General features: G+C 36.6%; 1 protein-coding gene across 3 annotated transcripts in view; it reads right to left on the bottom strand.

Annotated features, from left to right (window-relative positions):
* The window catches only part of TTC7B (tetratricopeptide repeat domain 7B), a 130701-nt gene that overhangs the window by 73901 nt on the left and 39083 nt on the right, over positions 1 to 17717 (bottom strand). For all 3 annotated transcript variants that reach the window (XM_048306977.1, XM_048306979.1, XM_048306978.1), the window contains 3 exons: positions 10409 to 10487; positions 8248 to 8420; positions 4018 to 4081 (listed from right to left, as the gene is read on the bottom strand). In XM_048306977.1, coding sequence (XP_048162934.1) covers positions 4018 to 4081; positions 8248 to 8420; positions 10409 to 10487 — 316 coding nt within the window. The remainder of the gene's footprint in view (positions 1 to 4017; positions 4082 to 8247; positions 8421 to 10408; positions 10488 to 17717) is intronic.

Here is a 17717-nt window from a genome sequence, read left to right as displayed (position 1 = left end):
GTTTGCAGCAAGAGTTTACACTTTCAAATCCGTTTCGTGAAAGGCACATTGCAAACCTAATTCCTTAAGTAAAGTGCTCCTTTTGGGAAGGAAGAAAGCTGAGCTAGAAATGGATTAAATTAATTGACCATGTTCACAGAGAAATCATGTTCAAGAGTAAAGAACAAAATTTGGGTCTCAGAGTAGCTAGTACCTTACTGAACGACCCAGTGCTTCTCCCACTTTACCACCAAGCCTCTGAAAACACATTACCTTCCTATCCTATCTATTTCTAGTTTTCTTGGTGTTTAATATTCCCACTGGTACAAATGCTAGTATATCTGGTAGTCTGAAATCAGAAGTCAAAGATACTTCTCTCTTCACTTCCCCCTCTTTATTTTGATTTCACAGGGCATGGCCCCCTTAGTACATTTACTTAAATACACTAAATTTTAATAGGCAGCTTATTTTCCCCTCTTTCAGATGCAAAAAATGACACACACTAAGGGATAATAAATTTTTTCTCCACTTTAACAGGGTAACATTTTAAGCTCTGAACATACTCGATAAATCTTTAAAATCAGAATAATTAAACAATGAAAATTTTTCAAAGAGATACATGGAGTGTAAAATGCACAGACATCTCAGGAATTATCAACTGAATAATCCACACCTTGGTTTGAAACAACCCCACACATACACACACACAATCCCCACCCCCCACACACCCACCCCCAAACAGACATTTTGCTTTCTTTTGATCAAGAAGTCTTTGGCTTTTCCTTTTTAAACTGCATAAATATTTAGTCAACTTCAAGAACTTCTTTTTAACTCCACCTCTAATCACTATTTGACTCAGCTCCTTGCAAGTTTTGAACAAGCTGTTAACTAGCACTTCTTGTGAAACAATGGTTGACAATGCCAAAGCACAAGGATGTCTCATAATTATCACAGATATCTTGTGTATTTGAACAATCATTTTCTTGATAATTATAAACCAGAATGTACGTAGGAACTTACATGCTCAGTATTTCAGAACTGCCGTGGTCTCAGACACTCTAAGGTGACAGTTAAACCACAATGTGTCATCTGGCCACACTTGCACACTTTAAGCCTGTAACACACTTGAGCAGTATAACTCAGTGCAGCCTCAGTGGGAGGAAGAATACGTTCAGCCATTTTTCCACTGGTTAAGAATCACACCTAAAGCTGAGCCCAGGAGGTGGTGATCAGTGACACAAAGTCCAGCTGAAGGGCAGTAACTAGCAGTGTATCCCAGAGACTGATACTGGGCCTGATCCTGTTCATGAGCCCAAGTATGTTTGCTGAACTGGTATGTCAAAGGGCTGTGCTGCCATCCAGAGGGACCTCAACAGGCTGGAGGAATGACAGGAACCTCATCAAAGCCTTCAGAAAAGACTTGGAAGTGCAAAGTCCTGCACCTGGGAAGGAACAAACCCGGGCACCATGTATGCTGGGGGCCCCCAGCTCAAAGGCAGCTTGACAGGAATGCACCTGGGGGTCCTGGTGGACACCCAAGGTGAGCAGAAGCCAGCAAGATGCCCCAGCTGGAAAAAAGGCTATTGATAGTGCAGGCTGCATTAGCATCAGTGTTGCCAGCAGGTCGAGGGCAGTGATCCTTCCCCTCTGTTCAGCACTGGTGGAGGCCACACCTGCAGTACTGGGTCCAGTTCTGGACTCCCCAGTACAAGAGACATGGAGCTACTGGAGAGAGTCCAACAAATGCCAACTGGGATGTATTAGACACCAGAGTATCTATTCTATGAGGGAAGGCTGAGAGAGTTGTGACTCTTCAGCCTGGAAAAGACAATGCTCAGGAGGGGATCCTTATCAATGTTAGAAATATCTAAAGGGAGGATACAAGGAAGAGGGAGCCAGGCTCTTTCCAGTGGTGTCCAGTGACAGGACTAGAGGCAACAGGCACAAACTGAAACACTGAAGGTCCCCTCTGAAGATCAGAAAACTTTTTTTTTTCTGCTGTGAGGGTTAATAAGCACTGGCCCAGGCTGTCCAGGAAGGCCAAATGATCTCCAGAAGTTCCTTCCAACCATAATCACTCTGTGATTCTGTTATCACAACTCAGCTGACATGCAGCAACACATACATGCACTGTAACATGAGGATGTCAGATCATAGAACCACAGGATGGTTTGGGTTGGAAGGGACCTTTTAAAGATCATCCTACCATGGGCTGGGAGACTTTCCACCAGACCAGATTGGTCAGAGCCCTGTCCAACCTGGCCTTGAATAGGGCTTTTTCTTACTAATTCACAGACAATGAAAGTAAGGGATCATACTACTTTAATAACACAATAGCATATCAAAACACCAACGATTACTCAGTCTTCTCTAAGTGTTACTTCTTTCCCAAATATTGGTTTCAGAATCCTAAATCACATACTACTTCACAACTACTACAGCTAGAAAGTTAACATGCACTGAAGCTGGAATAACAGGTCTCAACTCTCAGAAAGGTAAGTTTGTAATGATGAATATTTTTATGCTTAATCTTCCCCTTTCCCTCCTCCGAAACTAATTTGAACAAATAACTTAGCCAAAGTAAGTCAATCATGTCAAAGATTTTATACTCCCCCGAAACAAACTCTTTTGCCTGAAATAACCTGCAATAATTACTGTAAAAAAAGAAAAAAATTGAAAGCTTGCTAGAGGTATATGCTCTACAGTGACAGTGTTTGATATAATTAGGCAGAGCTAATTCACAAAGGAAAAGCTGTAAGTAACCTGAAATGACACTTAACAAGGCAGTACTTTTAATTTGGTTTTTGGCTTCTTAATGATATGTAAGGAACTACACATGCAAACACAGCAATCTGTAGTCAGATCTTGCAGAACTGGGACTGCTTTCACTTCACGTCAAGACCACAGTTCACATCAGAATTCTGTACATCTTCACTGCTGCTCAGGCACATTACAGAGGCACAGGCAGCACCTCTCAGTGGTAAGTATATGCTGCAGCAAAACCAACATATGATATGTGAAAATCTTTGCCCAGTTGATTTTTCTGTATTCTGAGAATCAGAATCTAGACAGAATTTCTAGATTCTGTCATGAATATTGCAAGGCAGATCACTAGGAATGAGGAAAGTAGTTAGCAGTACAATGTAAGTATCTGCCACTTTAAAACAGTTAAACTAGGACAATGTTCACTAAAATGTTCTGGTCCTATTTAACTGTAGCAAAACAGAAATTATGCCAAAATATGTAAGCATTTGAACCACCTACAGAACTTAAAAGACTGCATCTCACTGATGTGCAGTGAGACAGACTGCATGATGCCTGAGACTGTACAAGTTTCATCCTCCCAGTTAAAAAAACAGCAAAAGCTCCAACATTTCATTTTACATGAGAACATAAAACTGACAAGGTATGAGAATGTCAGTATGTGGCAGTTGACTGATGGCTAGCAGAAAATATAGCAGGTTGATAAAGGTCACAAGTAGACCATTGAAAGGAATCACTTATTGAGGAAATGGGGACATTTAAAAAAAATAAGCCAGTAGCAAAGACGGAATGTCAGTATCATCAAAAATCATTTACAAATTTGAGTGACTGAAGTTTAATGCACAGTGGAAGGTACTTTTTGGCAATGTTTATTATGCTCTTCTAGTAGTTTTTGATTTGCTTTTTACAACAAAAATAACTTAGATTTTTTGTCTGTCTGAATAGCAACCAACTGGTGTAACAGTGGTTCATACTGGTAAGTGATGTCAAATGAAAGACCGGGCTTGTCCACCTGCCTATGGCTGGAAGGAGGCGAGGTACAGCCAGTCCAAAGGAGAAAAACTCCGTAACACTTGCAGACCTCATCTTGCTGCCTCAGAGGAACAAAAACTTGAGTTTCAGTAATAACTGCCTGCTTTCCTAACACAAAATGAGAGATAAGGCAAAGTAAGGCATGGGGGGGGAGGGGGGGATGTCCTGTTTTAATTTAAAAAAATAAAAAACAAAATAAGGAAAACACACACAGCACATGCACATTCACTCTATTTTACCTACCATAGATTCACTAATAAGCAGCAACAGTAAGGCTTCTTCTGTATTTTCTTGAGGACAGAAGATGCTGTTCAAAACGAGAATTTAATTATTTAAGCAGAACACATTACTTTCATGAGTAGTTCACACATATATATTAAAAGCACTGTAAAAACTGGAAAATGTCCAAAAAAGAAAACAGAAAGTAACTCGCATAGAAAAATCAATTGGTTAAAATGCATTTCTTTGCAATGCTCTATATTTTCATTTCAGAAAAGTTGTCTGAACACAATAAACGAACAAAACTACCACAGCTGTCAGAGTTGGACTCATTCAAAGACTCCAAAATTGAACATAATTTGACAACTGTAAACACTAAACCCATAGTTTAATTAGCCTCTTACACGTAATCTGTCTGAGCTGAATCTACATCACTGACTCAAATGCTGGCAAGAGGAAACTCTCGCACAAGAACAGGAGAACTTTTGTGTTTCAGGCAGTATGTAGAGAAATACTTCTATCAGTCTTTCATGAGATATGCTTGAGAATTTTTTCCTGATGCATTCAATAGCTATGAATATTTTTAAATAGAGCCATGACAATCTCCACCTGCTTGCCATAACCACTCTTACTTCCAAGCAATAGAATTATTTGTTAGTAATGAAGCACACTTCCTTTTAACTTAATGCTGAAGGTCTGCATAGGACTAGTTTCCAGACTTTACTGCTTTCTCGGAATACTGGATGCTTTCTGAACACTCTTCTATGCTGGTGAACAGACAGCAGTAATCTGCACTGGGTACCTGACCGGCAGGAATTAATTCATCCATTCTCATACACACAAAAAATTCCCCCAAATCAGTGACTATGTTTTATCTCTTCAGATTTCTTTCTCTAAACTATTTCTGAATTAGCAAAAGTACTATTTCCTGTTAATTCAGACCATTAGTTTCACAATTAACTGTTCAAATGTAGAAAATAATTTGCTGTTAATAATCAATTCTTACGGTCCTAAGGGTGTTTAAACTACAATACATTATAGACAGGAAACAAAACTTGTCTGACATTAAAACATCTTTTGGGGTTTTTTTAAAGCACTAGAAATATAAGCAGTAATTAAATCCCTGAAAGAAAATGGAAACTAAAACACATCTGAACTCCAGGCAGGTTGAAAGCAACATTGTTAATGTTGTGGTAATATAAAACAGCTAAGACCCCAGGGCAGCTGCTCTGTTGTTGTATTTTTATTTTTTAATCAATGCAACTGCTCACCAGATTTTTAAGAGTATTCTAAATCTTAGAATACATTTTTATTATTACATAACAAAAAAATTTCAAAACACAGTTATTCGTGAACAAGAACCACCCACGATGAGGAATGAGGAGTGATGAGGAAGCATCAGAGTGATCCTTATTTAACAATCCACTCTTCTATGCAGAATTTAACAACTTGGAAGAAGATTTAACCTGACCAACTGACAATGGCATCCAGAATGCAGAATAATGATTGGAAAGAGCTGCTGGAGAAATTACTTTCTCAGAGAAAGAAGGGATGTTGCCCCAAAGAGAACCACTAAAAAGTCACTTATCAAAACAAAAGCAAACATTATTTTCTCTTGCAATTTCAAACATATTTTCATAGTTATATTGATGTTTGACTCAAACAGTGAAGATCCTCTCTGTGCAGAAATTAGTGAGAAATTTCCTTGACCTGTCTAAGCAAAAAGTTCAGTTAAGTTGGCTGAACTCAGACATTTTCTGTCTCCTGATAGAGGCAGGCACGTGAGTAAACTAATTTCAATGTAACAGGGCAGAGCAAAAGAGGCAACCAAAAGCATGAAATGGCTATAAACCAAAGGCAAACCATGAAAGTTATGCTCAGTTGAAGAACTTATTAAAGAAAACTGAAGAGGCAATTACACAGAGATCTACAAAATCATAAATGCTATTAGCCAAATCACACCCATAATCCTCAAAAGAACACAATGCAGTTATCTAATATCAGGCAACACAGAAAAAACCAGTGCATTGTGGAGCCAGTTTTGGTGGTCAGAACAATACCTAGGAAAAGATTTCCTACATATCTGTCTTCCTATTCATTGTCTTTGATACTTGCTTTCAATCACTACTGGAGATGAGATACTTGGCTGGACATATTTTATGTGGTATGGTATTAACCAGTCTCATGTGATGGAAGGACTTAATTACGTGCTCCGTTGAAATTGTGGAACTCCTTACCTGCACATCCCAAGAACGAGAGAACTAAACTGAACAAAGCCCCGCTTTTGCAGGAAGCATGTTGCTATGAGTTGAGAATGGAGAACATAAGTTTGAAAGACTGAGCCCAAGAAACCTGCTGTAACTATTCTTGATCCAGGAAGGAGAATTGCTAGAAGTCATTGAAGTATAAAGGCCATTCTGCTTAATAACAGTAAAGGCACCATAATTATGTGGGCTTGCTGCTGTGTAAAATATTCCTTAATGGAAATCTGCAATAAATACAGCTAAACAACTCAAAATGGTGTCATACTGCATGCATTTATGTTACAATATAAAGATACTGTGAACACTAAAACAAAACATCCCTCCATTATGTAAGCAGGGCTACTTCTATAATCAATCTGCCACAGAAGCAGACTCTTTGGCACATAACAAGGTCACTTTATGGAAAAAAGCTTTCATGTTAACTAATAAGGCATATATGCTGTAAGAGAGGAACAGACTGTTCTTTAGGATTTGCTGTGCAATACCAAGTAGTTTGAGTAAGAAAATAATTAAAGCTGCATAAAAGAGATTTCCTCATGTCTGGGCAATAAATGTACTTCTAAGAGCAGTGATCAAGATGTATTCACAAAAAAAGGTACTTCCTTTATACAAAAACAGGCTGCCTGCATGTACAGTTTATTAATTATGTACTTGCAGGGAAACACAGTTAGTTGTTCCGGTAAATTGATTGTTCAACTCCGTGCCTGTATCTCTTATTAAAGCTCAACAGACTGCTTTTAATAACTTCACATCCCAGAGCTAGTCAGACAAGATTGAAACTACAATCCCACAATGCCTGACTTTTAATCCAGATGGACAACAATATAAACAAAAAACAATAATAATAATAATAATAATAATAACAGTAATACATTTTTGTATTATAATATATATATATTACATATATATGCATATATACATATATATAAAAATGTATATATAAATGCATATATATATAAATATATATATCTTATATACATATATATTTTTAATGTATATATATGTATATATATACATATACATATATATATAAATGTATATAATAATACATTTTAAAATACATTTTTGAAGAAAGAGGGTAAAAAATTTCCCATGGAACAGCCAACGTGATCTCGTAAGATATTCCCAGATCATAGTGATTTCACAAAATCACTGAATAGTTGAGGTTGGAAGGGGTGTCTGGGGATCAGAGCTATTAACATCTATGAAAAATTTCAAATTAGAGGAAACAGCTATCTATATCTAATACTAACCCTAATGGTGATTGGTTTGGAAAAAGAAGTTACATTTTCAAGAAGGAAGAAAACACACCATAACTACTCCAGAATTCGCTATGAGATATACCACACAAAAATGATCTGAAAAGTATCACTTACCTGATTCAAGGGAAGATTAAAACTAAACAAAAAGATGGCATCATAAAGAAGTGCCAAAACTCATCTAAGATGATTAGCTGTAAGGTAGCTGCCTTGGGAAATAAACTACCTTTGAAACTGCTAGATAAATTTCTAGATATGTTTTGTTTTTTCATAATGCTTCCTGGACCAACTTGACCATATGGCTGAATCTTTCCTTTCTATGATAAAGCAGGATAGATGCCTAGAAGCAGCACACAACTTTTAAAATGTGCAATATCGGATTTGCCATCCAGTCCATGTTTTCTTTTTTACCCCATGCATAATAAGAGATATTGAATATATCATATACACCAGAATAGGAAAAAAAGAAAAAATTTCTACAATTTCTACAAAAATTTCTACAATTGAAAACAAAAGGTCTAATGTATACAGTGCAAACTTCCACCTGGAGAGCCATGTTTCTTCCCTAGGTCTCTTCAGAGCATCTATCTATCTGTCTACACAGCATGGGAAACATTCCCATTCACACTGCCAAATTCCTTCTATGTTTTCAAAAATACAAACTAAATTACCCAGTGCACTGGGTAACAACTGCAGTTACAGAAACAAAAGAGGCAGAAACTCAGCCATACTTTTCTCCAGTGTATACCCGTGGTCTTCTACTGAGCGCATAATTCTTAGTATTTGAACCCTTTCGAAGTGGATCATCGAGGGGTGATTGGTGAGGAGGATCTTCCAGTGGATTCCAGTAACTCTGTTCACACATACCTCGTAACAAAATTTCTGCAAGTTGTCTTGCTATTGTCTGTAAAAGCAAAAGATAGATATTTTCCCTCGAAATGCTGAATACAAACTCTTAAAAAATGCTCCGATTTTTTCTAATGAAGACTACTTATACAGAATATATTTTTTTATTCTACAACATCCAAAAAAACAGGCATGATGCTGTTTAACAGGTAAAAGTACCCAGTTCAATTCTCTAAACACAAAGAAAAATAATGGCAATAACAAACAATTTTTCAATTTTATTAGTTAAGTTCAGATACTTCTGAAGTATAAACAACGCAATTGCTGCTCCTGAGACAATCAATAACCTAAGATGCTCAATAACCTCTACTGCCTTGATGGCATCAGCCTCTATAGACCTGGAGCAGTTGCTTGCATGACAGAGACCACAGTGGAGCAGCTGTCCACACTGCAGCCTGCTAAGAGAACCACGGTGAAACAATGATACTCCCTGAAGGAACTGCAGCCCAATGGAGGGACCCCATGCTGGAGCAGGGGAAAAGTGTGAGGAGTAAGGAGCAGCAGAGAGGAACTCACCACAACCCTCCACCCCTCATGCACCACTCAGGGAATGGGAGGGTAGGGAGAGGAGGTAGAAGAGTCAGAAGTCAAAGACTGAAGTTGAACCTGAGAGAAAGGGGGTGGGGGGGGGAAAGGTGTTTTAGTTTTTGTCTTTGTTTCTCATGATCCCACTCTCTTTTAATTGACAATAAATTAAGTTAATTTCCTCCAAGAAGAGCCTGTTTTGACTGTGACAGTAACTGGTAAGCAAACTCCCTGCCTTTATCTCAGACCTCAGACATTTTCTAGCTTATTTTCTCCCCATGTGTTAAGGAAGGGGAGTTTGAGGGCAGCTGGGTGGGCATCTGGCAGCCAGACAAGGTCAACCCACCACAGACAGTTGTGGTCTGTGGGCTGAATGGGGCTTCTGACAACTAGTACTTGAATGCTGGTGTTAGCTACTGTTAAAGCTCAGCAAGAGTGAAACAAGGTTGAAAATCAGCATGAAAAGGTTTATTTTGACTATTACTGTCACCATATATTTAACTGTAGAAATACTTACAAAAATATTTTTAATTAAATAATACTAATTTAAAGCTTTTAAGTCATCCTGTAATCCATAAGTATCAAGTTAATCTCCTCTTTAATGTTTCATACACATGCAATAGAACCTGCACAGCTACATATCACAATGATGAAAAATCAAAGATTTTCTACCAGGGCAGTAGAAAGAAGGCAAGATCTAGATTTGCATCAGAATTGGCAGAATTTCCCAGTAATGTTTCCCAAAAACAGATGTGTAATGTTTAAGTCACAGACAGCACCATACAATCTGCATCTTCCACCTTAACTTCTATACCATAAGAAGCCCTTCATCTTTTTCATTAAAATTTGCAATATTATCCCTGTCCATTGAAAGTCTATTTTTTAATAATTTAAATATATTTACTAGGAATCAGTTACTGAATGAATTAAGAAACCACTTACCTTCCTTACTACCATTTTGGAAGTTTTAAAGGCCCAGACTTTTTATTATATAAAAGATTCAAGTTTCTGACAATATAAGTAACAAATCTTCATGATTTTGCTTTTATGGTTTTCCTTTAAGAGGCTTTATAAATTGATAGCCTTCAGCTTAATAGAAACCACACAAAAATTATGCACTCTTTTCTCACCCCCACTACCTTACGAAAACATGAAACTACATTGACTCATAAATAGGGCAATTATAATCAAGGTTGAAAACATGGTCACTTAGAGACCAGTCAGGTTCTAATTATAACCACATATAGGAAAAAATAGGGGAGAGACTGGGTACCAAACATTCCTTACTTTAATCATTCCCTTAAGCCAGGAAATGTTAACCTTACACAGTGTTGGATACCAGGTCCTTATCAATATGCTACATATCTGACTATTTTTCTCTAACTCATCCATTATTTTTATGCTTTCCCTGCCTACCGAAATTCAGATGCTACAATAGGAAAGTGGTTTAATATAACTTACCATTCGCAGGTTTTGTGTAGTTCTTGTTTCAACAGCTCTTAGTAACTCTCTAAATCTACCAACTCCTCTTGTCAAGTTCCTGTATACAAACATAGAATTTGACACTATTCCAACTTGGATGAAGTAATACCTTAAAATATTTCTCAATAAAGTTGTTAAAATCCATGCTACTTTCTTTTTTTTCCCTTCATAGCCTCACTGCCTTTCTGTGAGATAGATATATAGAGATATAGATATAGATACATATTCATCTGGGAACCTCAACACTGATTACTATAACAACACTCCTTGACAGTTTATTGAAAACAGGGACATTTTCATGATCAGTAGATAGTTCAAGGGAAGGCAAGGAAAAAAGTAAGAAGCAACCACCTCAAAAAGAAAAAACTAAGTTGTTCTCTTCGCTACAATAGTTTTAGTTGTCAATTACATTAGGCTTCAAGTATAAACTTTGAAAAAAAAATCCATTTTAGCTGCCTCTTGACATCTTAAAACAGGGAGACTAAAAATGAGTAAATCTTGTAACCCTGAAAGCAATATAAAACATAAAATTTTGAACTCCTTTTTAGAAGGGAAAGAGCACAAACACATTAAGGCCCACTGTGTGGCCAGAAGAGAACTGGGGGATCAGTGTTCTGTTCTTGACTCTGACTGGCTTTTCATGTGGCTTCTGCAATTCAAGTTTCTCCATCTACACTTCTTCCACATGTGCTGCCTAAACAGCTTTTGCAGAGATTGAAGATCCTCAGAGGCATCATTGATACTAACAATTTTAGCAGATCTGAACTTTCTTCTCAAACAATAGATTATATTGAATGATCTTACAGCTTTACCTTTTTTCTCACCTCTTTATCAGTTGTTTGGAGATTTTATTGCACATAAAAGAAGTTGAGAGTATTTTATTTTATACTAATACAATTTGTCTTTGAACTGGTGAAGGACTGGGTTAGCTTTTTGCTGACCTGAACAACTGAATTCTGCAACCTGAACACAACAATAGGACAACCATTTCACTATTTGAAGTTCAGTCAAGAAACAAAGTATTTGATCAAAAGTATAATTTGTCTCAAATCATTGCTGTTACATCACATATTGTCTTAAGGTGTGATGTTATGGGCAAGTTGCGTAGCATTTACCCAAGACAGAGCCCAAAGAGACAAGAACTATTACATATTGTGTAAGCTTTCTGTAAGTAAGAACACTATTGCACTGCACTATAAATCAGATGTTAAAACTGCCTTCCTTAGTTTGCTGTCTTTCTTTAAAAATATATTTAAAATACTGATCTTTTAAACTGCAACTCCGCACAAATTCAAAGAAAGCCAGCATTTTTATACAGATATTTCTTTCAATTTAGTTGCAGAATACCTGAAACTAGTGTGTGAAGCAAGAGATCTTGCTATAGGACTGTAGTACTCCTATCACTTTACCTAGAGACCTACTCATTTATTTTACTCTTCAGATTACATGACAGCACTCATCTCTGTCCTGTTTTACATAATAAAGGATTATCAGAATATTTCAGAAACTTTAGTTTCCACACATCTTTCACTAGCATGACATCATCTTTCACTGGCACAAGTTCACCTTCTAAAATACTTTTATATAAAAGCTCATTTTAAAAGAAGTAGCATTTCCAAATAACAAAACCTGTACGAACAGCTTGAAAGTTATGCCAAAGTATGCCACCAGTTGGCTAAAAAGAAATAATCACCAATCACACAAGAAGTAAAAATTGTTTGTAAAAAGCCCACATGCTACAGCAGAGCTTGACCATAGCGGGACCAGCGAGTACATAGAAAAGAAAATGCATCTTGTGTAAACATCTGCATGAAAACGGCTGTGTGAAAGACTATATTGATTTATACATTTCACACAGGCAGGCCTCAATAGCTGATGACTATTACACCAACGTCATACACTAATGAAGGACAGATAGTCATTAGGCTAAATTTCAAGAAAACCTCCAAACTCATTGGAAGCTAGATACATTCAGCACCTTTGGAAAGCCAAAATGCATATCATTCAGTAATACCACATTCCAAATATTTTAGAGAGCCAAAACCAGTCCACTGGAATCCCAGCTTTAAGTCCTCTGGTCTAAGTGTGAATTTCCCATGAATGGTGTTATTTCTCAAAGACTGTATTGCAAAGTCACAAATGTATCCTTATAACAAGATTTTTAAAAAGAAAATAAAACAAAAACAAAAACAAAAAACGAAACAACAAACCAAGAAAGAAAACCCCAACCAAACAAAGCAGACGCCAAAAAACTGAAATGCTCCCTGCAAAATTGTCGAAAAAGAGTTATGAGTAAGAACTTGTCAGCTTGAACTTTTATTTTCCCAGTGCAGATGAAACATATACTATGTAGTAGAACTTCAAATCACAATTAACTTCATGAAATTTTAGGAATTGGCATTTTTTTCCATATGTAGTTTATGTCTTTTGATGTGTTACAAGAACAATAACAAAACACTTTATGAAAAGCATGCAACTTTCACAAGCCCTTAAACACTTCATGACAGGTTGCTATTAGTTACCTATCACACTTTTTTAAGCATCTGCAAGGGACTGAAAATTGTGACTGAAGTTCTACTGTATCATGGAAAAAGCAGTAAGATTGTACAAGGAAAAAAAAGCAGTTAAAATACAGAATTAGCTTTTGCTTCATAAAGCATTTAACAGTTATCCACTGCACAAGTCAACACAAACACAAAACAGATTTGTCAAGCATCTTCTACATGAAATTTAATAAAAAACAGACTTCAAAACTACAATCTAAATCACCCTAAAATCGAGTTAAATGCTTTGAGAGACAAGAAATGAAGCAAAATACACCATGAATAATATGGTAGATCTCCACACCGTACTGCTTTCAGCAAAGTACATTTCCTGTATTTGTTAACATTTTGTAACATTGAGGAGAAGAGTGGTGGCTATTCTGGCACATGGTTTTCCTTCCTAGCCTAGGACACACACAGCTTTTACTTGCTTTTCACTACAATGTGCCCTCATATCAGCAGCTCTCGCTGTGCTGATTGAATGCCAGAGCAAAAGGGCACATTAACTTAGACAGCAACGTCCCACAGTGTCTGTAAATGACTTTGAGATCCCTTCCTTCCATGGGACAAGGGATTTTAAGGTACATTAACGTTCACTTGTAACTGACACATTTTCAGTGATTTCAGACAAGACAAAGACAGCCCACAGATGGACACTGATAGTTACATACATGTGTTTATATGACTGCCTCCTGCCAGAACATGCTCAAAGCAACTCCTTTGAATTGCATTTTTCTCATTTTTAAAGATAATTGAATGTTTGATGCTTTAAATCTTCAAGGAAAAAAACCCCTTACTTTGACTCTTTAAGTAGCCCTCTGCCAGTTAGGCTGAGAACCATGATCTAATGAAAGTCCATACAGACATGCCTTTAGGGCCTATTTGCATCCTTGTGTCTACGTATTTGCACCCTAAGCCACAACAATTCATGTTAGAACCTAATTAATTATTCTCATACAAGATTGACCTCACTTCCCACCTTCTCTTGTGTTTTCTCTCTCTTTCTGTCTATACTTAGAAAAAGAAATGCAATGTTTGTAAACTCATAGGTACGCTGTAAGTTTTAAAGTTTGGTTTTTTCTCCCAAAAACTCAATATGAAAGTAAAGAAATGAATTCTTTTAAAGGTAAGGAGTAAGGGCAGCCAAAACTCTTAATATGCATGCCAATCAGAACAGTGACATTTTAGTAACTTCAGTATAACTGACATGGTTACAAAAAAACATAAGGATTAATATCCATACACTCTAACTAATTCGTTTTAGCCAATTAACAGTCATTTACACAGTATTAAGGCCAGAAACAATTTCACATTAAAATAAGTTACTACATAAGCAAAAAGCAAGAAATGTGACAAAGCAAGAGATTAACTCTTAAGCAGTAACAGAACATCCTAATACCAAGGTATGCTGTTTACCATAGCGCTTTGTACAGCCCTACAAGATGAACTAAAAAGAATATAAATTAGGACTGCAATTCTATGGCTCTCTTCCATAAATTTCATAAAAGGCCTGCCCAAATGGACAAAGCCACATACTCTGCACAATGGATGGTGCTTTAGATGATTGTGATTAATGTCTGTGTCTGTTTTCTGTTCATGTTTAAGAGGGTGGAGAAGAAGTATAACTTAATCCACAATTAAAAAAACACCCTGGGATGCATTTAGATACCGATCTATGAGAGGCAACATACTTGCAACTTCAGACAGTCCTGTTTTCACTCTCTTCCTTTCATACTTACACTCTCAGTACACCCACAATCGATATAATTTTCACAAAACATTAATTAACACAGGGCATTATTTTCTGAATAAAATGTAGAAAATCTCTAATTTCCTGGCAGAATCTACTTTTTTTTTTTTTAAACCTACTTTAAAAAAATGTTCGTGGCACACTTCTCATTTTATCCATTGTTACCTCATGTAGAAAGAAAAATCCCAGATTTCTCAAATTCATTACAGAAGATCATGTTTGCTTGATGTTTGAAAGTTCTTAACTGCTGTTTGGGCTTATAAATAAAACATCTTCAGTGTGCCATTAGAGCTACACAAGCTTAAGTATTTGAAAAAGCCCAATCAAGCAGCAATTCTGGCATTCATGCATTCAAAATGAAAACACTGCCCAGACTGCAGTTCCACTGGTAGGTAGTCCACCTAATGGTTCACTACCTGAAGAGGAAGATCTCATCCTCCCCATTCCCATCTCTTAGTGTTTGTTCCCTTTTTCCACCATTCTTCCTTCTTGATATCTTCCTACGCTCACTTGCCATGGTCCTATCTCATTTCTGACAGCCACACCAGCCATTATCACACCTTCCAGTGAATCAATTCTTCTCACCAGAATGAGAGAAAGACAGGATTTCTTTGAGAACAAAAAGACTCCCCAGAAGAACCAAACAAGCACCTGAACCAGCAAAAGGCAAACAAGGAAAATGCATGCTAGCAGTGTAACTCCTCTTTACAGTGGAAAAACAAAAGCATTAACTACAGCAGTAAAATGAGCATTTTGAGGGGAGTAAGGGAAGTGTACAAAATAATAACTCCCCAGACTGAGGATCCAATTTTGTTTGCCAGCCATCACAACTCATCATAAAACCAAAAGCTACAATCTGATGCTTGCAAATGCAATCAACAGCCACCGTCAAGACATGTAGTACATGGGCTAAAAAATGCTACATATCTTCTTGGAAAAAGTGAGCTGGAGTCAGAATTCCAATCACAAACTATTAAGAGTATCAACCTTGAACATCAACTCAGATACTGACATTACTCTTTCATTGCTCTTTGTATAACTAGTTATTACAGAAGTTGATAAGGTTTTGAATAAAAGCGATTCCTTCATGTTTATTTCCACTTTAGTCTTCCCTGTAACACCAGGTTTCCTACCTGTAACTTCACAATGGAATCTTATTTTAAACTCTTGAAGTTAAGACACAATTCTGAGCAATAAACATACAGTAAAGTTTGAAAGAGAAAGCATTCATAATGGATGATTTTATCTTGAATATCTGAGGGAATAATAATTTCCTCTCATGTTCAAATAAAGTTTTTTCAGTGAAAACTAAGAGGTAAGAACAGTATTGGAAATAAGGATGAGGAAAGCTTCTGATATGGCAGATTAAATAAAGTATCCTTTGAAAACTTATTTTTGCTAGGAATCACAGAGCAGTGATTTTTGTTCCTATCTTGAATATATTCTTGCATTACCTTCCTAACCACACAAACATGAAACAGGTATATAGAGAAACAAGGTATATAGAGAAAAAAGCTGTTTTGAAAATTGCAGCAGAAGTGATCTTGCTTGTTTTCCAATATACAGCGGTGATATTTTACATATAAGGAATGTGATACTTTGTAGGATTTCAATGTTTACATCTTACTTCCTACTCTACTTAAACACCAACTTGTTTTGAGCCTGATGTAGGATGTGCAACAAGATCTCAAGAGATGCAGTGTGATAGGTATCTAGTACTGCATTCTAATACAGTAGAGAGCTGATCTTACAGGATGTTCATGTGCATTTATGTCAAGCATTTCCATAAACCTTTTTTCATGGGTTTCATCACTAAAATCCGTAGTTGTGAGCACTGTACAGATACACATGTGGAATAGAAGCACCTACATATTGGCCCTCATCCACTGTTCCTCCCTTACCAGAAAGAGAGCAATATTCTTATGCTATTTCTGTCATATGCTATAGTGAAAAGACAAAAACAGGTAAAAGAAATTCTACATAGATAAATCCCATACTCTAAGTAGGGCTTTTTGTTGTGCTTGTCAAACATTTAAAGCCAATATAAATCAAGTATATCAATTATACGAAAATTGAGAAACATTGGTTGATCTTTTTAATTACTTTTTTTTAGGGCTAATTTGCTATGGAGAAGAAGCCAATCTATACATAACAACTTGCTGGAGGAGACTGGTAATGTCTTGCTTCACTGTGGCTGTGCCAGCACGGGTAATGGCCCCATGAGGAGTACAGATCTTCTCCAGGATCCTCAGGCTTTAACTGAGTATGTGAACCATGATAGAGACAGACCAAATTGCAGTCTGGATCCAGAGCAATATCCTTGGAGGATGTGTAAAATAAGCCAAAAAAAATAGCTCTGAAAGTTAGGTAAGTCTGGTTTTCACACGATGGCCTACTGATTTTAGACTTCAACCAGAACTCCATTTTACTTCAAGAGCACACACTTCCAGTATCTTTGTGAACATTATTACCTCAAAAATAAAAACCATAAAAAAGACAAAATTAATTTGTAAACCTCATAACATGAATACAAAGTAAATAGTAGGATTGAAGAAACACTGGGTACATAAACAGCTGACCTCTCTTTCTCAGGGGCATTCTACTTGAAAACAGCTATGTTAAATACTAATGTCAAAGTTCCTGTGCTCACAGCTTTTCTTGGAAAAACATCAGAACTTTGAACTCCTTCAATATGAAATTACAAAGCAACTACTACACAAATTATGTAATCATCCTGAAAGACATGTAAAGTTACATATTTTGGAATATTTTTTAAAAAATACACAAACCCTACCCCAAGTTTTAGAAAAACTTCATCAACCTCCTTGTTAGGCATTTCCAAGCTGAAATGTTCCTCATCTCCCAAGTGAAAAATGGGTATGTAGTTTGTTTCTTTAATGAAATTCTGTATGCTTCAGAAGAAACCATTCATTTCAGTTTTGTGTCTTAATAGCACTAAATGAACACTTTTCTGGTTCAGACTATTTCCACTTCA

This window comes from Corvus hawaiiensis, chromosome 6, assembly GCF_020740725.1.
Source record: "Corvus hawaiiensis isolate bCorHaw1 chromosome 6, bCorHaw1.pri.cur, whole genome shotgun sequence".
NCBI lineage: Eukaryota > Metazoa > Chordata > Aves > Passeriformes > Corvidae > Corvus > Corvus hawaiiensis.
The sequence above is the reverse complement of the archived record's forward strand: the minus strand, read 5'-3'. Positions and strand labels throughout refer to the sequence as shown.